Source organism: Neovison vison, chromosome 2 (genome assembly GCF_020171115.1).
Source record: "Neovison vison isolate M4711 chromosome 2, ASM_NN_V1, whole genome shotgun sequence".
In the NCBI taxonomy this organism is placed as follows: domain Eukaryota; kingdom Metazoa; phylum Chordata; class Mammalia; order Carnivora; family Mustelidae; genus Neogale; species Neogale vison.
In genome coordinates this window covers 52,997,853-53,020,026 of record NC_058092.1, presented here as the reverse complement: position 1 = coordinate 53,020,026, position 22,174 = coordinate 52,997,853, and the positions used below count along the sequence as shown (strand labels likewise).

Below are 22,174 nucleotides of genomic sequence, written 5' to 3'. Positions count from 1 at the left end.
ACCTGGGACAACTCGTGTTGTTCGTGCGTGAAGCGGGCGCGAGAGGTCAAAGCGGAGGCAGCGGAGGAGGTCGTTAGTCGGTGTAGTCTACGCTTCACAGGTGTGAAGGTGTTACTGGGTGCCCGCCTTGCCGGAGGTCGCAAAGCGGTTGCCAAGCAACAGGACCCTCCGGGAAAGCCGCGGAGCTTCGTCGCCCCTCATCCAATCAGCGACGGGGGGCAGGCCTCTGGAAACCTTCGCAGCCAATCGTCCAACCGTTTCACTTTGACAGGCGTGGGATCCGTTGTCAAAGCAACATCCCCGCCCCCTCCCGGCCCCACGCCAAGCCGACTCAGTCCATCAACAGAGACCGTAGACTGTACCCAACTAATGTAGAGGGTAGGTGAAGTCCCAGGGTCTTTCTTTCAGAAGTCCTTCTCTGAAATGCGTTCCTTGTTCTTTGAATACCAGGAACGATCGGATAATAAGTGATCATTACGTCCAAGTCTGAGCTTATTAATCATACTTACATAGCAAGGTACCATTCATAATACATTCGCGTACATTATTATGTCATCGTACCCTACAGTTACTTTGGGAAGATGTTCCAGGAACAGAGAAGTACTTAAAATGTCTCAGATTCCCATCTTTTGCCACAGGGATTTGCTCCTGCTGTTCCTTCTGCCTAGACATTTACCACATCCCTTCCACCATTTCTCCACCCCCTACCCCCCACTTTTCTTCACTCATCTTTTGATTTAACTTTGCCCACGATTCCTCCGGACATCCTCTAAGACAAGATTAGGTTCCTCTCTTTTGTGATCCTAAAGGAACTTCTATTTTACTTCCTCTAAATTAGCATTTATCACGCTGGATTACAATTGCCTATTGTCTTCTTCAGCAGGCAGGGGGCTACTGAAAGGTGTTCATTTACCAGTGCCAACTGCAGAAATGGGCAACATGGTTCAGAGTGCTTTTTGGTTGCTTATTTGTTTTACTAATTTTATGGAAACTGTCAGTTCAATTAGTTCATTCATTCCACAAATATTAACGACTTATTATAATTATGTACTGTGGAACAATTCAAATAAAGTGACTGCCTTTATGGTTCCAGTATACAGTAAACCACTCAAAAATGAAACAAGCATCCGAAACAAAAACACATGACCAGTGACACGTGGACAATAAAAGAGTAATGTGACCAAGAGTGCAGCAGGTAGTTGAAGGTTAGACATGGTGGTCAGGGAAGACCTCTGTCAGGAGTGGAGTTTGAGGGGGTACCTCGAAGATAAGATGAAAAGGAGCCAGCTTTATCAAATGGAGGGCAGATACTTCCAGGAAGATGAAAACACAATAGTTCTAGTCAGGAAAAAGCAGGGCTTAAAAAAGGAATCACAGAGGGCTTGAAAAGGGTAGTGGGATGTAATTAGAGTGGGGCTCAACACGCTGGTGGGGGAGGGGGTTAGGTTTCATTTGAATAGCAATGGGAACCCAGTGGATGGTTTTAAGTCAGAGAGAGAGAGACAGAGTTCCGCTCTGATTTACATTTACAAAATTACTCTGGCTCCCTTTGTGGAGAATGGATTGTGGGGGAAATCATTTAGAAGGCTCCATGTTCAATTCCGTGTCCGGGTATGATAGCTTACAAATTCCCAGCAATAAATTAATTTTACTGACATCTTGGCACAATAAAATTATTTTAGTCTATATTTCATAAAACTGACTATAAAAGAGTTTTTTCTATGAAAACATCAACCAGGATCCAAGATTGAATTTTTTTGGCTGCCTTTTATATCCATTAGATTTTAATGTGGATTTATGTAGGTCTATGAGTGTAAGGTGAAAGTGAAGACGGGCACTTCGGTGAGAAGGGAATGCACCCAGTTTGGGGGTTTTAGCTAATTTCTTGATGATATTAGAGTGGTCCTGCGGCTCCTTTGACGCTAATAGGGAAAAACTGTGATAGTAAATGGAGGATCTTTTGTTATTTCTTCAAAATCTTGTTCTGGGGGTGCCTGGGTGGCTCAGTTGGTAAGCGTCGGGCTCTTGATTTCAGCTCAGGTTCTGATCTCAGGGTTGAAAGATCAAGCCCACGTTGGGCTCCACGCTCAGCATGGAGTCTGCTCGAGATTTTCTCTCCCTCTGCCCCTCTCCCTCCTCCCACCCCCTCTCAAACAAACAAACAAAAATTAAAGTTTTTTTCTAGGGGAAATTATGTTAAGGTCAAAGAGAAAGGTAAAATTAAAACGTTCTTTGTTCTGAATTTCTAGAAATTGGTATTTATAATGTACTTTAATGCAATGAAAATCAATTTGGTAGGCTCTCATATGACCCCTGCTGGACCTCTCCTCGGGACTTCAGCCTAGTAAACTCAATTGCCTAGTTTTTCACCAACTGTTTCAAAGACATTTCAAATTCAGAATGTCCCAAAATAAACTCATTACTTTTCCTCCTCTCCACTAGCCTTCTATTCCCTTTTGTTCATTCAGTTTCTCAAGCTGGAAATCTGAAGGCCCCTCTGACTCCGTCCTCGAGACTCAACTTCAATGACTCATGATTTTCTAGCTTCTTCACAAGCCTTATCACCAGTGCCTGAGCTCACAGCCCTGTTATTTCTTGCTAGAACACAGAACATCTTTATACAACACTCCTTTACTCCAGAGTTGCATGTCATGACACCTCTGTGTAATGTATGTAAACTAACATGGTAATTCTCTGCTGAAAATAGTGCAAGTGATCCCCCTCACCACCCCAGTTTACCCTACTTTCATCTACAGGGTTTTAAATGTAGATTGACTTCTGGCGGTGTTGGGGGGCTAAAATCGTGAGCAACCTTATATGTGTATACATGTGTATATGTGTACATGTGTGCACATAGACTTTTTTTTTTGGTAGGACAGGATCATGGGATGCATTAAGTGTAGCCTAGCCTGTGACATAAAAAGCTTAAGAAACCATGCACTATAGAGTTAAATCCAAGCTTCTTAACATGGTGCTACTAAACCTCCCGTGCTATTATTCCCATCAACGTTTTTCTTGTTTTGTTTTGTTTTGTTTTAATATTTTATTTATTCATTTGAGAGGGAGAGCTAGAGAAAGCAGGAGCAAGGGGAGCAACAGAGGCGGAGGGAGAGGTAGATTCCCTGCGAGGCAGGGAGCCTGACGTGGGGCTCCATCTCAGGACCCTGAGATGGCGACCTCAGCCAAAGGCAGACGCTTAACCATCTGAGCTACCCAGGCGCCCCCCCATCAACGTTTTCTTTACTGATGCTCACTCTGCTTCACACTTGAAAAAGCAGCATCCCTGAGCTGCTTGTCTCTTCCCTGTATATACCATCGTGCCTAGGCTCTCTACCTAGATTCTCTTCCTCTTCTTTATCTGGCTAACCAGCTGTCACATATGTCAAAAGACATAAATTCCTTCTCAGAGTCTTCCTGAAGTACCAGGATGGGTTGTGTTCTCATTTAACCTGGGCACATGTTTGTAGATCGTTGCCACATTATTTTGAAGTGATCTGCTTCTGGGGTTTTCTTCCTTACCAGAATATAAGTTCCTAAGGGCAAGGAGCATGGACACTTGTTTTTTCATCACTGCTTTCCCAGCACTAAGCACCTGGCTCAGAGGGGCATCAGTCTATGCTGATTGAATTGAACTTAGCAGATAAAACATTGGGGGTCAGGAGAGTGACCCTTCTGTGACAGAACCAGACATAAGCAGAGGAAAGGGTTTGCAGAGATGCAGGGCAGTGGGTGATTTAGAGGAGGTTGTCCACTCCATGGCTACGTCGCAGGTTCAAGTTGGGAGGATAATGACAAAGTAGACAATAGAGCAAAAGAATCACTGACAGTAGGAGCCCACAGAGCAGAGGGGCTGGAGAGCTGCAGGCAGGGCATAGATTTTAAGCACAACCCCCAGGGCACCAAGAAGAAGGTGCAAGCACTTAGAAAGGTCGGCAACCTTTGGGCCTCAGGAATAAAGCGGTTAGAACTCCTGGACCCGTTTTGGGAATGAAATTTCTGGGAAAGACAGCTTCCTGCTAGTCTGCCTCTGGGGGCTTGGCTCTATTGTATTTGGCGGTACTAAGTAAACGGGATCACAGTTGTACTCACTGGCGGGCCAACATCCTGTGTTTTTACAATTAGCTTAGCTCCTGTGTGGATGGGAGATGGGTTTTAGTTACAGAGGCTCCTGAGCTGATAAGTGGAACTGGGGCTTTGGAGAAGGGTGGCAGTGAGATGTGTGTGCACATCTGTGTGTGCACACGTGTGCCCGCATGGAGCACGGGGGTAGCAACGGGCTAGATTTGCTTCTTGCATTAACAGCAGCAGGGGCTGGAGACGAGTAGCATCAGCTGTTTGGACATCCGAGTCCCTTGAAATCGCAAACTTCTAAGTAGAGGCCTGTCTGAAAATGTTTTTCTCCGCATGGACTCACCTTCCATCTATAATGGCACATGTTTTAATAAAATTTCCCCATACATGATAGCATGGATGCCTTGCTGGCATCTCATTCCTGAGCCATGTCCTTCTCTGCCTTGTTCATCAGATGCATTGTTGTGGGGGGTCTGTGCTTTAGATAAACCAGCACACTCAGGAAAATAAATCCCATCTGTAGTCCTTCCCACTGTCGTAGTTCATTGGTTAGTCTGGGTAAAGAATGTGTGCTCTTGGACAGACCCGGTTGTGTCCCAAGATACCTATGTCTGCATAGCCAGCAGAGTCTTGAAGAAGTTACTTAGCCTCCCTGTACCTGCATTTTCTCCCCTGTAGGATGTGGCCAGTAACGACACCCACTTCTCAGAATCATTGTGAAGGCTGACGGCAGTAATGGCTGCCAACCCCTCAGTCACTGGTGGGCCAGACTGATAGTCAACACCCGTGCTTACCACGTGCTGGGCACACCGTTCTCAGTGTTCTGGGGGGATTCATTTCATAGTCAGAAACAACTCTATAAGGTAGGTACTATTATGATTCTACTTTTTGCAGAAGAGGGAGGGACACAGTCACAGAGCTGGAATGCAGCAGAGTCAGGAGGCAGCCCCAGGGTATCTAGCTCCAGATCCCATGTTTTTAACCATTTGGCTACCCAGCCTCAAATGTCTCATGTTCTACCAAGTGAAGTCTCCGTCCTTCTTTAAAAAATTATCACTACTCTCAATAAATTTTTCTTTTGGCATATTTGTTATTTTGTGTGTGTGTGTGTGTGTGTGTGTGTGATTTTGGGTGCATCTGTTTCCAACTGTGTTCCTACTTGTTTGCTTTCTGAGTCTTCCTCTGCTAAAATGCAAACCCAAGAAAGCTAGGCCATTACTGTACAATAATATAGTGCCTGACATGTAATAAAGGCCCACTATAAATCTGTTAACTGAATGTGAATTCTGACTTGTCTTTTAGATTATATATTCATTAAGAACTCAGTCTGACTTCTGTAACTTATAGATAAATATGTAGAATCCTGCTGCTCAGAGAAAGTATACCAACTACAGAATAATTATTTTTACATTAACTTTTATTGCTTTGGTACTTTCAAGTGGAGAGTAAATTTTATTAAGTCCTTTTATATGCTTTTTGGGGCTTTCTCTCTCAGTCTTTTCCCCCTAAAAGTAAGCCTAAAGGATTGAAAAAAGAAATGTTGCATTTTATTTCTTATGGCGGGCAGAATTCTAAGATGACCTTACCTTCAAGATCTCCACCCCCTTCATAATCCTCAGGACTCTGAATATGATGCATTTTTGTACTCTTTCAGTTAAGTTATATGGCATAGTTGACTTTAAGAAAAGGAGGTCACCTTGGGTGAGCCTGACCTAATCAGGTGAGTTCTTAAAAGGACTGGGCTCTTCCTGAAGTCCGTAATTTAAAGTGTGAGAGGGATGCTTTGTGAAGCAGATTCTTTTCTGCTACCTTTGAAAACTGAGGGGGTCATTTGGCAAGGAATGTGGGCAGCCTCTAGAAACTGCTGTGGTCTCTTGCTCACAGAAAGTCCAGCAAAAGAATCAGGGCCCCGATCTACAATCAGAAGCTACTGAATTCTGCTACAGATGCATGATCGTGGAAGAGAACCTGAGCTCCAGATCAGAACTCAGTTTGGCCAACACTTTATGAGAACCTGAACAGGGAATTCCTTCACGCCATGCCAGATCTGACCAAAACTGTGGGCTAATAAATGGGCATCATTTTAAAACATTAAGTCTGTGGTATTTTGTTATCCAATAATGGCTATTAATATAACTTATACAGTTGTATTAATTACAATTATATATTATTATTATTAATACAACTTATCCAACTTCTGACCAAGACAAGTTATGTGGCAAAAGTTCAGTCACTTACCGAGCCGGGTTTACCCTGATCAGTATGGAAAGAACTTGAAACCAATTCCTAGACATTACCATATGGCTTTAGACAGTGTTAAGGGGTAAAAAGAGTATGATATCTGAAAAATTAAGACTGAACTAAGGCTCATACACAAACTTTCACCATCTTAGGTGAGGGACACAATGAGCAGTGTGATTATTTAACATTTGCAAAGTTACTGAGGTTACTTCCAGCTTCAACAACCAAGCATCCCTTCCCCCTCTTTTTAAAAACAATTCTTTCCCTCAGGACTTGGACAGATGTTTTCATTTTACTTAAACTAAAAGACTGTTTTCCTCATCCACCAGGAATATGTACCAGTACAAAGTGTTAACCTCATTTGGATTTGAACCCCCATCCTCAAGAACAAAAAAAGGCCGAGGAGCGCCAAATGTCAGCTCAGCTGTGAGAAGTGTTTTAAATCATATTTTGACGTATGTTACGCTGTTAACTAGAAAATGAAGTGCAGCACACATGCTTCTAGTAACTCTGGTTTCCAATCATCTGATCCCTTCTTTGTCTTGAAGACCTTTTGATGTGCATTCCCAATATTGAGTTTCTCTGTTTTTAATAATCTTATGTTCCTTCCTCAATATAAATGTCAGGAAAAATACTGAATGCTAATCTTCAAAGATCAAACAGGAAGAAAGAGGTGGGCAGCATAGTTGAGCAACTTGAATTCCTGAAATTTCTCATTAAAAAAATTTTTTTTAGCTTATAAAAGCCTAGGCTCAAAGAAATGTTTCATTCCCCTTTGTAAAGTTGAGGTTGCAGGCTCCCCCAAATTTCAGAACTGTGTTAATTACAGAATAATTCAGTCTCTCCCCCTAAGGCACCTGAAATGCAGGGGGCCACTGGAACACTATTCATATCAGAATTTGTGGCTACCTGACAGAGAGGAACTTGGAACGCGTACATGCTGGCTTTCATTTCACATCATTCTTTGCTTTAGGTAAGATGACCAAGAGTCTGGGTTTGCCTAAGCATAGGGGCTCTCTCTCTCTCTCTCTTTTAAAGATTTTTATTTAATTAATTTTAGAGAGAGAGAGCATAGGAGAGAGATAGAGATACAGAGAGAGAGAGAGAGAGTGTGTGTGTGTGCCCATGTGCATGATCAGGGGAAGGGCAGAGGGAAATAGAGAAGCAGACTGCCTGCTGAGCAGGGACCTCCCCCCCACCCCACCCCCCCCAAAGTGGGGCTCCATCCCAGGACCCAGGAATCAGGCCCTGAGCCCAAGGCAGATGCTTAACTGACTGAACCACCCAGCCCCTGCCCCATGGGGACTCTCTTGGAAAAAAGGACTTTCAGTGCTAACAGTGGGATGATCCCTGGCAAACTGACACAGTTGGTCACCCTACCTTGGGCAAGTACTCAGAATCCCATTAGGAGTGGATTTTGGTTGATGATGAAGAAATGCAGCACCTGCTGGGCACTTGACATTCCCTCAAATATTTTAGGAAGATAAGGTCTCCCTTTTATTCATTCCCCACATGGGGACACCAATTGTTGAGAGATACTGCATTTCGTATTATCTAAATACAACTGTGACTAAGTGTGTATGTGTGTGTGTGGTGGGGGAGTAGGGAACCACTTAAAAGATGTAATTATTCTAGGCTTCCTTTACATATATTGATTTAATATACCTCTTCACGGTGCTCTCAGTTGCCCCCAGGGATGATTCCAGAATGTCATCATGGGAGAAACTTTGAGGTGGCAATCGGCTTGGGGGTCTAAAGGATGACATATGGTCGAGGGATGTCTAGGGATGTGTCTTGAAGCTGTTTTTATTTAGCGTATGTTTATTAGGGCCGTTTTGAAGGGAAATGATGGAAATTATTGGAGAGCTAAGCCTTCCCCACCTCATTTGCACTGGTACTGGGTGTTTTATACTATGGCATGTGCATGAAGAATTAGGTAGAGTACTTTGTGCTCTAAGTATTTTACCACATTAGAAAATAATGTATCCTTTTGTAAAGGTTCTTTAAAACACATTGAATAATAGCAATGTTACCATTTTTTGAGCACCTACTGCATGCCAGGTACTTCTTAACATATTTATACATGTTCTCATTAAAGGCTTATATCAACTCTGAAAGATAGATATTCTAGAAAAATCATAAAATTATATTTTTTGGTAACTTTGTGTCAGGTGCATGTCACTGCAGCTGACATAAATATTAGCTCATTTAGATTAATTAGCTTCAATTCTATGTAGATGCTTTTTCAGATGAATAAAAAAGGCAATTCAGAAACTTGCCTACATTTACACGGTTGCCAATGGGTGAGAGGGGGGTTTAAGCCCAGGCAGCATGACATCACAACTTTTTATTTATTTATTTATTTATTTTTGGACAGAGATCACAAGTAGGCAGAGAGGCAGGCAGAGAGAGAGAGAGAGAGGAGGAAGCAAGCTCCCCACTGAGCAGAGAGGCCACGTGGGGCTCAATCCCAGGACCCTGGGATCATGACCTGAGCTGAAGGCAGAGGCTTTAACCCACTGGGCCACCCAGGCGCCCCAATATCAGAACTTTTACGCCTCACCTCTATGCTACATTCACACCATTTTATGGATAAGGAAATAGAGATTGCCTTACTCACGCAAGGTTAGCCAGCGACCGTGCAGGAGCAGTTAAAAAGTCATGCCCGTCTCTTCATCCAGGGCACGAGGAGGAGGGCTAGAGAATGTGTTCTCTGCTCTGAGGAATTTGTAAGAGGTTTTAAGGTAGCTTTCCCAGGACATTCTTGGATGGTCCTGAGGTTATAATTTGCAGAATCTTCCCCAGAGAATCTTGAGAAACCGGTTTGACCACTATTGCTCTCCCTGCAGGGATGGCTAATAAGTTTCACCTCCCGTGTTACTTCTGACTGATTAGTAGCTTATCCAGCACAATACTTTGAAAATTTTAAGGCTGACTCTGAGTCGGCTGGAAAAGCATCAGCTGGGGAGGTCTGCCATGAACGCAGGAGGTGAGACGGGCACAGGCACTGTGGGTTTGCTGTACTGACTCTCTCAGGGCTTCAGCTGGGTGGGGATCATGTTCTTGTTCCCAACTGTTTGCCCCTTCCTGCAAGGAGACCCTCCCTCCCTGCCTGTGACTCTGATGGGGTGGCCACAGTGCCTCTCAGCAGGTTGAGATACATCCATGTCCCACAGTCGGGTCCATCCTCAGAATTTGTGTTGGTCAAGAGAATGTGCGAGAAGGACATGACATAGAGCACATCCAGGCAGGTTTTCAGGTGCCCGTGTTTCAGCTCTGTCTCTTGATATTTTTTCTGGGCCATGAAAACAGCTGGTCCTTCTGAGACCTGGGAGCAGGGCTGCAGCACCAGACCTATCTCTGGGGGCTGAGATGAGTGAGAAGTAAATCTAAGGCAAGCCACTGAGATTTGCGGGTAAATACTGCAGCCCAGCTGAGCAGTACAACTCATGCACTGTTTGCGGAGTGAACTTTGGAAGTATAAAAAGGCCCTAAGCTGTCATTTTGCCTGAATAGTAGTTTTAGTCTTACTAGGTTGACTCTTAGTAAACTACCTAGATTATGCAATTGGGGAGTTTCAGTCTCTTTCAAGCGATTTTCTTTTTTTGAAGATTTTGTTTATTTATTAGAGAAAGAATCAGACTCCATGTGGCACGGAACTGGACCCGGGGCTCAATCCTGCGACTCTGAAACCATGACCTGAGCTGCCATCAAGAGTTGGTCACTTAGTCAGTTGAGCCACCCAGGTGCTCCATTTCCAAGTGATTTTTAAGGTGTGTGGACTCAAAAGAAACCTTTCAGAGAACTGTATTAGAATGAGCCCCACTGAGAACTGAGATGACCATTTTAATGCCTGCAGGGGTCAAGGAACACCTGCTGTAGGGCGGAGTCTGACCTCTCCCTTTCTGCTCAAAATCCATGTGCCTCTGAGGTCAGGGAGAGCTTTAGCACGAACCTAGGCTGTGTGCAGTCAGTTCTGTTTTGTGTGTGACCTGAATTTCCGTCAAGAGCAGGTCCACAAAGACTGATATTTAGAACCACTTTCCTTCACGCTGAATATTCCCCGAGTTATCTGTATTCAGCATGTCAGGATACTGGCCTTTTTCAAAGTATGAGGAATGTCTTATCTAATTTTAAAGAAAGGCCTTTCTCCTAATGTAACCATTCCCTGTTAGTATCTAACGGTACTTGCTAACCTGATCATGCTGGTGAGGATGCACAGCGTGTCAGGCCTGGTCAGCAAATGGTAGAGTCCTCATTTGTGAATAAGCAATTCCTAGGTGCTTGGGATTCAGCTAGTCATAAATATGTCAGCAGAGCTTCTCCCTGCATGTCTTTATTTTTTAAGCCTTCCCCCGCCTAATTTCCCAGGGGATTACATTGACCTTGAGTACTTTGATGGTTTGTAAGGCTCTCCTTCCTCTGAGTTAACAGACTCATTAATACTCTTGGCATTTATGGTAACAAGCTTCAGGTGCAGTCATATTTTGGCTGCAAACATTTTCCTCTTATGTGTGCGATCCCTTGCTCCTTCTCTTTTAATAGAGCGTTTCCTCCCTAGCATTTGAACTATTAGTTGAAAAAAAAATGCTGTATAAATTAAGAACAGTATGAGCTTCACCTCCAGCACTTCCCTTGAATCCTTCTTGCTGCCTTCCCTCAGTGTTCTGTCTCTAATGGCTGTAGGGAGCATAGTCTGAGCAGAGGAATCCTCACAGCCAGCCAGCAAGGACTGATGGACTGCCTCTGGCAAAGGAACATAGGGGAACCGCCACAGGTGACTGCATCCAGCCAACTGGGTCAACTTGTCACAGGAAGCTCGGGGCGGGGGGTGGAGGGATGATGGGGGGAGCCTCTGCAGCTGTTTCTGCTTGATGCTTACTGGGAGCTGGATCTTTTCCTCCTCCCCAAAAAGACCAGCCTCACGCACATCTTGTTATCCCCTCCCCCCATCTCCCTCCTCTCTGAGACCCTCAGTTTGTTTCCCAGGGTCCATAGTCTCTCATGGTTTGACTTCCCATCTGATTTCTCTCCCTTCGGATTTCCCTCCCTTCTCCTATGGCCTCCCATGCTATTCCTTATGTTCCACATATGAGTGAAACCACATGATAATCGTCTTTCTCTACTTGACTTCACTTGGCATAATCCCCTCCAGTTCCATCCATGTCGACGCAAATAGTGAGCATTCATCCTTTCTGATGGCTCAGTAATACTCCACTGCATTTATGGACCACATCTTCTTTATCCATTCATCTGTTGAAGAACAGGCTCACTAATCAATCATTGAACACTACATAAAAAACTAATGATGTACTATATGGTAGCTAACTGAACATCACTGAAAAAAAAAAAAAAAGGAAAAAAAGAAAGAACAGCCTACCCCTGACCCTAATTTTGGCAAGTTGCAACACAGAGAGTTCTTTTAGTTGTATTAATCGTCACTGCCAGGAGACCAAGTCTTTTGAGCTGGTCCACAAGAAGGGTTTACTATTTGATTACTACCCAAGAATATGGGTCTTGAGTGAACTAGACAAAGTAGTCTTGTCAAAGGCCAGGGTATTAGCTTTCTATCCAAGAGAACAACTACAAAAACTTAACCAATTGTTAAATGGTTATATTTAAATTGTTAATAGTTAAATAGTTAAAGCAAATGGATAAAGCAATGGTTAAAGCAAAAAGTGTTTTAGTGCTAAATTTTTCATTAAGTAAAACTTGATTTTCCTTAGGGGAACTAAAGTGGCCAAAATGTTATTAAATGCCTATATATACATTTCTAAGGGGGTAATGACCATTCCCCCACATCCACCCCGAGGTCTTCGATCTTTAGAATCCAGAATTGTTTGTTAAAACACAAATTGCTGGGTCCCATCCCAGAATTTCTGATTCAGTGCTTCAAAGAGGGGCCTGGGAATTGCATTTCTGACAAGTTCCAAAGTCTGAGGACTGCACTCTTGTGAACCACTGGGATGGGTCATCATTTGTGAACCACTGGGAAAGGCAGATACAGAGCTCCCTTTAATCAGTAGTCAGGGGTTTGCAGTAAGCATTATCTGAGGTGCAGATGTTGGTGACTAAGGAACTAAGGGTAAGACCCAAATCACAGAGCTCGAGGGACTAGGGATGGTGGGAGGGGAAGAGCCTGGAGAGACAGAAGGAAACAGGAGTGAAGGGCAGATTGAAGAATTCATGTGAGAGGGAGAAACCCAACCTGACATCGATCTCGCTGCCATGTGAAGTGACTGCTTTATTGAGTTTGATTGCTGAGGTGGTGACAAGAACTGTACCTAAAACAGATGGATAAGGCCCTGAAGGTTTTATTGTGTTCCCTTCTGTATTAAATAGCAGGATGGACAAGTTCTTTGAACTTTCATAATGATACTCATTTTCCTTGACAGTGTGTATTAATTGCCAGATGGGGAACTCTTTCTTTTGGGCAAAGAAGGTCATAAAGATAAGCTGTGACAATTAAATGGCCACATTTCTTTTATTTTATCAGTATGGTTGGAATCTAAGTTGAACACGATAAGATGTACACAGCTTTTTCTTCTTCAGAGTTCTAAGACATGATTTTTGATGTCTAAGTTCACATGGAAACAAGGCAGAAAAGGATGCAACTTCGAAAAACCAATTTTTACATTCCATTTGGTTGTAATTATTCAATATATTATTTTGATTTTGAAAACTAAAATCTTGCCATATAGAGTTGGTTGATATATGGTCATGAAATCATTGGGATTTTTCCCTTCCACCTGTGTTCACTGGCAAAAGAATGCCCAAGTCTATGTTAAAAGCCTACTTGGAAAAAAAATCCCTTCAATGAAAAAGCAGTGAATAGGAATTATGATTCCCTTTTCTATGAAATGTCAATAATTAGGAGAAATAATATTAAAATTCCCAAATACCTCCATGATAGTAATATTCAGGAAATAATATTATATGGTAAACATTTTTAATAAACAGCAGCATAAAGTAATCAGTGTTTAATATCATCTCTGGTGTGTGAAATACAAATGCACATATCCTCAATATAAAATAGCCTTTTTGTCATTACATCCATGCTTGTCTATTTGAAATGCCCATAATAACAAATCAAACATTAAGTAATACAGTGATTAAATGCATGCAGTGAAAATAAGAAAGGATATGGGAGGGAGAGATAGTTGAATATTGCCATGATATATTTGAAGAAAATCTATATCGAGTTAAAAAGAAACAAACAAAGGAAACAAAGAAACAGACCAGATATAAAAATGCAGAGATATATTTTCACTTCTGTGATACAAACCATAAACATAATTTTGTGCAAAAAAAAAAAAAAAGGAAAGAAAAGAGCTGAAAATAAAGTCATCTTACAAAACATTGTCAACAAAGCGAAAGGTATTTTTCAGTTTGTGAAAAAAATACTATTTAATACAAAAGGGACTGTGTTATGTAGTATCACAGTGCTATTATAAAATACATTATTACAAGTGGTTTTGAAATTTGGTTTGCTCACCTTAATGTCCTTAGTAATTATAAAATGTTTAAAATAAATGTTATAGTTCTTTATAAAAAACTAACTTGAATTTATTTTTTAACCATAGTAATGTTTTTCCAGAGTAGGTATTTTACTGGCTCATGGAATGCTAATTTCCCTTTAAGGGACTCCTAGAAAAACTCAGATTCACTGAAATTGTGTTTACTTAAAATAATAAATATTCTTGGAAAACAATTGATTGTCGTATGATATACAAAATTGTGGTTTGAATCTTCATCATTAAACAGTTGCATAGCAACAAAAGGATACAAATATTCTCCTCTACCTAAAGTTCAGAAATGTAACTTTTGAATCAGCTTATTTGTGTCACGAAAATATTTCTTAATTTATCTCCCAATAAAACTGGATATAGCCAATTCTTTGAGTTCACAGTAGCAATAAGTCCATGTTTATTGTTTGAAGATTCAGTGTTTGGGAAAATTATAACACATTTCATAAACATTTTTCCTTGATTTCTCAACATAATTGCTTTTTTTTTTTTTTTACAAAACTGAAACATCAATGTGCTTCTAATCCCTTTGCATTCTCCTCATTAAATATCATTTCCAGGAATCATTTTATATCCTGTAAGTCTCTTTAAAAATCTCTTTAGCTGTAAAATCAAAAAAAGAAGTGAGACTTTGAGACACTGCTCTTAGAATAAAGGAGTTATTTTTTTAACAAGCGAAAAAAATAAAACATAACGTTCCTTCCTATATAGAACTTGAAACCATAAGAATTCTAAACTTGGCAAAAGATGGCTGGCGGACAAGTGGCATCATGAGATGCACATCTGATGCCTCCCTCCTAACTAAGGCAAAAATAATTACGTTCCTTCTATTCACCAGTTTAAAAAAATTCAGTTCACGGTAATCTTTGAAATGAGAACTCAGTACCTGTTCTCTAAAAATACTGTGATATTTTGCAAACTAGAATTCGTAGTCTTTGGATTCCAACCAATTCTATGAATACATCGTTGTAACTTCTGGTGCTCGCGTAACATTTGTGAACATTTCCAGATCAGAAAAGAAAAGGTGAAAGAGAAACTTGAACTAGATACTGGTGTCATAGAGTTTTCCTACTTGCCCAGAGTTCTCGGAGGGTGAGCACCCCTCTGCAGGAGGTTGTAGGCACTGATGTGCTGGTCTGCAGCCACACCTCTCCTCTTCAATGTTATGGGTCCAGGGAAGCCCCTTTGAGGCTGTCCCCATGGGCCCCTTTGTTCCTCTCCCGTGGGTGCTGATCTAGACCGAGGGGCCATTTTCCTGACTGTGCTTCCTTTGGTTCCTCATTTCTAATGTAATGGATTGAACTATCAACCAACAATCAATTCCGGCATCCACATCTAGCCCTCTTATGGTCTGATGCCCTGTATTATTTCAAGTGCTTGTGTAAACACACTGTGGAAAAGGTTAGTGTGGAAAAGGCCTTCCTGATCAGCAGAGGAAATTCACAAAAAGGCACACTCTGCACCTTCCCAAAGAAGCCCCACTGTGTAGAAGGCTTTGGGGGATCTAATACTTGTCTTATGGCTCGATTCCCTCTGGGATTTCAAATTTGGCCTAAAGTTTCCTTATTGATTCTGAGTATCATTTCCATACACGCATGCATAAAGTCTAAATTGAATGGACATAATTCCTGAACATTTGTCCTGGAGATAAGACAGCAGGTAGACAAATGCTACGGTATATACATTTTGGGGAGAGACCAGTCATGGAGAACGAAGGCAAATACACAAAGCACCACTGACTTTCCTTTTTGGTTTGATATTTAATCACAGAATTCTTTTCCTCTTCACTGGCTGGCAGTTTTTAGTACTTGAAACCAGATGTCCCAATCCCAATGCCATGTCATGTACCCCTAATGGAGGGTTAATCCCACAACGTTTTTGTTTTGTTTGGTTTTTTTTCTGGCTGGTGTCTGCCCTGCTTGGTAAGACACACTTAAACTTCACAGAAGATACTTGTTGCAATGTCTGCTAAATGAGAACCTCACTGTAATTAAAACAAAAAACAAAAAACAAAAACAAAAAAACAAAAAAAAAACCTTTGAATTTAAATCTTTCCTACAGCTTTCTAGTTTTTCCTGGATACCACATTTACAAAAGTCGTGCATCTTACAGTTCTGCGGAAATCATAGATTCGGTGTGTCCATGAATATTGGAGTCTCCTAGCAAAGATGGTTGCTTTGAGTCTATTTTGTAGGGTTTTTGGGATTTGTTGCCAAAAACGGTGATACCCATTCCACCAGGATGATTTGGAATGGACATGTGCGGTAGTAAGGGAATATTGGCTTCCTGGTTGGATCCTGAAGAGGGCAAGCTGGTCACATGACCGGTGCTCGTGGACCCACTGGCGCTGCTCGGGGACCGACTCTTGGGAGGTGGGCAATGCTGAATCACTCTGGGAGGACCTGCCGGCTGATAGTGGGGGGCTGGGAACGCCGCATATCCAGGAGGTATTGGGTATCCATTGATGGGGATGAATCGCTGGTTCTGAGGTATCGGTGGGCCAATGAAACCAGCAATCTGGCCCTGTGGGGTGATACCCTGGCTCGGGAACATGTAGTTGGGGTATCTGGGGTTACTGAGATTACTCACTGGGCTGGCGCTAAGGGAGGTGGTCTGTGTGGTGGCATTTCCCCCCGAAGGGGTCGTAGAGCTGGTGTGACTGGACAGTCCCTCCCAGGAGCGCAGCCGGACGTGAATATCTTTAAATCTGGGTCTCCTGGAGGGAATCTCGTTCCAGCACTCCGTCATGAGGCTGTACATTCTGGGCGGGCAGTCTTCGGAGCATGGCAACAGCTGTCGCTTCCTCACCATCTCGATCACCTCCTGGTTGCTGAATCCGTAGTAGGGCTGCAGTCCGAAACTGAAAATCTCCCACAAGACGACCCCAAAGGACCAGATATCTGAATCAGACGAGAATTTGCCATACATGATGGCTTCCGGGGGCATCCAGCGAATGGGCAGCAGAGACTTACTCTGCACCCTGTAGTAATCGGCAGAGTAGATCTCTCTGGACAGCCCGAGGTCTGAAACCTTTACATGAAGCTGCTCCCCGATTAAAATATTGCGAGCTGCAAGGTCCTTATGGACGAAGAAGTGACTAGACAGGTACTCCATGCCGGCAGCGATCTGGATGGCGATGTGCAGAAAATCTCCGTGATCCAGGCTGGATTTGACGGTCCCATCTTCGTCGCTGCTACAGCCGACATCGGAATGCGGGGATCGCATGATGAGGAACTCGTGGAGATCCCCCTGATTCATGTACTCGAAAAGCATACACACCGGTTGCTCCTGAGTGACGGCGCCTAGAAGGCAGACGATATTGGGGTGCTGCAGTTCGGCCATCAGGGAGGCTTCCTGCTGAAACTCTGTCCACTGCTGGGGGTTGTTGTAGTCTTTCAAGGTCTTTATGGCGACCAGCTGAGCATGGTCCATGCCCGGGAGATAGAGATGGCCCTTATAGATCTTTCCGAAGGCACATTCACCCAGTTCTTCCATAAAACGTACAGCCGAGAGGGGCAGCTCTTTAGCCTTGCTCTGTATCAAAAGAAAGGAAAAGTGTGGGTTAAAACCTTCCTTAAGGTAAGACGTCTTGGCCTCCGAAGGAAGGGGTGGGGCATACAGGGAGAGGTTCTATAAACCAGACTGAAGAAAATTCCGCAGTTCTGGAAGTCTTTAAAATTGTCGGCCACGACTTGGAGGAGGTGACACAGGGGGCTTTCGATCACTCCCCTCTCCACCCATCCACATCCCCTGCTCCAGAGCCGGTTTGCTGCTCAGAGCCTAGAGTCTTGCTGCTTGGGCTGTGGTCCCAAGACCAGCAGCATCGACATCACTCAGAGCTTAAAACGGATGAGGGCTCTCGGTGGCCCACCTCCAACCTGCTGGATGAGGACGTGCATTTAACAAGACCCCAGTGATTTCAGTAAACATTACAGCGTGAGAGGTGCTGCTGGAGAGCATATGGCCTCAGTTCTCAGCCTGGCACACAGAGCGTGTGTGATTTGGTCCTAATCCGCCTACCCTGGCTTCTTCTCTGTATGTTAGCATCGCTTTACGGAAATAGGTCTCCTCAGTGTCCAGCCCAAAACACCATGGCCATTCTTGCCTAGCGACTGTTCCTGCAATGTTTTTCTTATTTTTAGGATATTTATTGTGCAAAAGCCAGAGAAACCCAACTGAAAGGCTGTCCTACCGCGGTGCTCACGGTAGAGGCAGGAGGTTTGGAATGTGCTCCCCAGTGCTTCTCAAATCCTGTTCCCTCTGTAACTCTCCCTGACCGCTAAGGTCTTTGCCTTCTCTGGAGTCCTTCTGCTTCACTGTCTGACTGCCACCATGCTCAAGAGGCAGTGTGAGCCATCCATTGTTCTGGGAGTGGAAGAATGAAGACTGCGGAAGTAAAAGTTTGCTAGTTCCCAGGTTTGCCACCAGGGATGCAAGATTCTAAGTACTTTGAGAAAGAGTGACTTTTAAAAATATTATATTTCAGATTTTCAGCACTAACAGATTGCATATATACAGTTCATTTACTTTTAATAAATGGGCAATTGATATTTTATTGAATGGGGAATTAAGAATATAAACTGTATATTTTGTCTTAAATTGGCTTTTTCTTGGGCTTTATTTTAATGACTTAAGGTATGAGTTATATTTTGGGAGATACTTCCTAGACATTTGGGAAGTTTGGGTGCTATATGAAGAAAAACATTTAAGGATGTATCATACTTCAGATATAAATATCTAGTTTTCTTTTTTTTTTCTTGTTTTCTTGAATGTAATTTATTTATTGGTTAAAAATACCTTTTCTGCTCTCAAGATGGTGCCTGTTAACCTAAACATAAACTATGCTGATTACATACAAAATATTTATTAGTCACTTTTAAAGCAGTAATATTTTACCTGAATGAATGTTCATTTATACATTCTGATAATTATTTAAATTGATACTTAATCTCACTGTGGAAAAAAAAAACCTTAATATTGAAACTAAAAAAAAAAAAACAGAAAAAAAAAAAAAAAGAGGGCTGGTCACATGCGTGGCCTCTCCAGCGAGACAATTTGAATCTGAATCCTGCTTTTGCCACTTACCAGCTGTGTAACTCTAGCTACAGTGTTCAACCACCTTGTGCCTCAATTCCCCATCTGTAAAATGGGATGATTATGATGGATAATTGTACTTATCTTGTAGGGTTCTTTGTGAACTTGCAATAAAGTAGTATTTGTAAAATACTCAGCATGATGGTTTGTACATAGTAAGTGCTGTGTGACTTTTAGTTGTTACTTTGCTGTTGCCTTTCTTTTAATGCATAATTTGTCCTCTCAATCAGATTTCAATTTCTTGAAGAGAGGCACTGCCCTTCATGCCAACTGATAACCCTACAGCTTCATAAGTGGCTTGTTTACCAATTGATATTAAGACAAATGGGAAAACGTACCTAGCTCACAATGAAAATAAGTATTAAATTGTCACATTTCATCTTGGCAATAATTTTTGAAACTCACCTCAAATCTAGCCTAAATTCTAGACGAGGTTGTTAAGAAGCAAATCATAAAAGTAATGCATTTGTACATAAAGTAATTTTTAAAAGAATCCCTGCACTTTAAATTTTTTTTAAGAAAAAGAATACTGCTCTATTCCAATTAAAGCGGACAATGTTGTAAATACATATAGAATTCAGAATTCTCTGTACAGAGTTTAAGACAAGTTTAGAAGATTAAGTAAAGTATTTCTCTAATCCAAACTCTATTAGTTTAAAATTCATGATGATTGGCTCTGTTCTGGGCTGATATTTTCCAGGACAAAATGCCCCTTAAGTTAATAAGTGTAAATAAACATGCAGCAAAATACTTAAAAGGATAAACTAAAATTGACAATTTTGAAACATTAATTTTCCCATGCAAATAATATTTCCTATTAGAAATAGGTCTCATTTATTTGTTAAAGCAGATCTTAAGGGGTTGGTATTTGGAAATGTCTTACAGGAAAGTAACTGCTACTGAAAGGAATGGTAACACATTGCTTTAAACATTCAGTAAATTAAAATTTATTGATTCAGTCCTATTCATCATAGTATTGTAGGAGCAAAAGAGTAGAAACAACCTAAATGTGGCACCTGGGTGATTTAGTTGGTTGAGCATCTGACTCTTGATATCAGCTCAGGTCATAATCTCAGGGTTGTGAGATTGAGTCCTGTGTTGGGCTCTGTGCTGAGTGAGTAGAGCCTGCTTAAAATTCTCTCCCTCTCTCCTTCTGCACCCCTCTCCCCTCTGCTGCCTATGCTTGTGCTCTCTAAAAAATAAAATAAAATAAAATAAAACTTCCTTTAAAATAAAAAAGAAACGAGGGCGCCTGGGTGGCTCAGTGGGTTAAAGCCTCTGCCTTCGGCTCAGGTCATGATCCCAGGGTCCTGGGACTGAGCCCCGCATCAGGTTCACTGCTCAGCAGGGAGCCTGCTTCCTCCTCTCTCTCTCTGCCTGCCTCTCTGCCTACTTGTGATCTCTGACCATCAAATAAATAAATAAAAATCTTAAAAAAAAAAAAAAAGAAACAACATAAACGTCTACCTAGAGGAGACTTGTTATGTTAATTATGGTAGAACTAAAAAAAGAGTATTAAAGAGGACGTTTTCTATGTACCGACATGGAAAGATCTCCAAAATCCTACTGCTAAGTCAAAAATAAAAAGCAAAAGAACAGTTAATGCTGCATGCTGCTTTTGTGTGAAGGGGGAAGTGAAAGAGAAGGAAAATATTCATGTTTATTTGTGTATATATAAAGAAACTCTGAAAGGACACTCCGGAAACAGCAGAGTTATGGGGAAGTACAGAGATGGGAACTAGGAGAAAGGAGACAGAATTGGGAGAGTTTTCACTTCATGCTTTTTTGTACTTTGTACGTTTTGAACCAAGAAAAAAGTAAAAAAGGAAAAACATATGACCAATCTTTCTATCTGACTGAACATGTAAATTTCTTTTGCAATCACAGGTAAATCCACTATTTTTCCTTTTGCTTACAGGGGTTGGATTCTTTTGGAAGCTACATTTGTTCCTCAGGGAGAGCTGCGTGCAGGTGATGAGAAAGGAACCAATTGAACCAAACTTACTTTTTCTCTTCTGGCACTCAGATGATTTTTATTTTGGGGAACAACTAATCCAAGGTGAATTTCTCCTGCATGATGTTAGGGTAGGGATTTCTATCACGACATTTCCTAATGATTTATTTTATATATATATATATATATATATATATATATATATATATATACAAGATTTAAAAAAAATTTTTTTAAATTTATTTTAAAATAATTTCTAATTTTTAAAAGATTTTATTTATTTGAGAGAAAGCGAGAGATAGAGCATGAGAGGAGGAGGAGTGGCAAAGGGAGAGGGAGAGGCAGACTCTTTGCTGAGCAGGGAGCCCGAAGGGGGCCTCGATCCCAGGATCGCGGGATCGTGACCTGAGCCGAAGGCAGACACTTAACTGACTGAGCCACCCAAGCATCCTTTTCCTAATGATTTAAAAGAATCCAATTTATGTGAGGGTCCTTTGGATGGGATAGTAGGTATTTACTTACCTTTCCACCTAAGCAGGATCGCCAGGCTTTAGTGAGAGAGAAACCTATGTGACTGAGTAATACAATTTTTTTTTTAGGGAAAATCAGAATTAGTAACTACACTCAAGGAATATTAGACTGAGGTAATGGCAAGTTAGGACTACTTTTTCCTGCCCCTGCTGAAAATAATGCATAGCCAGCCAGTGCAGGATATTCAAACTATGTCATCTCTGGAGTCATACCAATCTGAATTTGCATCTTGGACCTGTTACATTCTATCAGTACTAGTTAATATTTATATAACATTTACTACATGCTAGACACTGTTCTAAGCACTTAACAAATATAACTCATTTAGGACAACAACCCTGTGAGGTAGGTCCCATATCTTAGTTGGTTGACCTTGGATGAGGTTCTTCACTTCGCTGAACCTCTATTTCCAAACCCATGAAACAATATAACGTGCAGCTTCCACAGTGACACCAGGGATTAAATTCAACAATGTCGGAAACCAATTTCCACCTAGTAAGTGATCTTCACATCAATCTTATTATCCTTATTATGGAAGTAATCCCGGAAGTGGAGTAAATGAGAATGATTTACCTTTTTACAGCCTTAAGCCGTTCTAGATAGTTTTGTATAATTCCCTTTACATGTTTTTGGAAAAAAAAAAAAAAAAGCATCGAATTTCCTCCTGCTAATCTTTCCCTGCTCTCTTGTAGTTGTTGGTTTAAAACAAAAATCTTGAAATCTTAAAATCTTCAATCTCAAAATAGAGAATTTGTTT

At 41.7% G+C, this 22,174-nt stretch overlaps 1 protein-coding gene across 2 annotated transcripts in view; it reads right to left on the bottom strand.

Moving 5' to 3' along the window:
- Positions 1 to 13,271: 13,271 nt before the first annotated feature.
- The window catches only part of ROR1 (receptor tyrosine kinase like orphan receptor 1), a 412,387-nt gene continuing 403,484 nt past the window's right edge, over positions 13,272 to 22,174 (bottom strand). For both annotated transcript variants that reach the window (XM_044238375.1, XM_044238374.1), the window contains one exon: positions 13,272 to 17,372. In XM_044238375.1, coding sequence (XP_044094310.1) covers positions 15,945 to 17,372 — 1,428 coding nt within the window. In that variant the 3' untranslated portion in view covers positions 13,272 to 15,944. The remainder of the gene's footprint in view (positions 17,373 to 22,174) is intronic.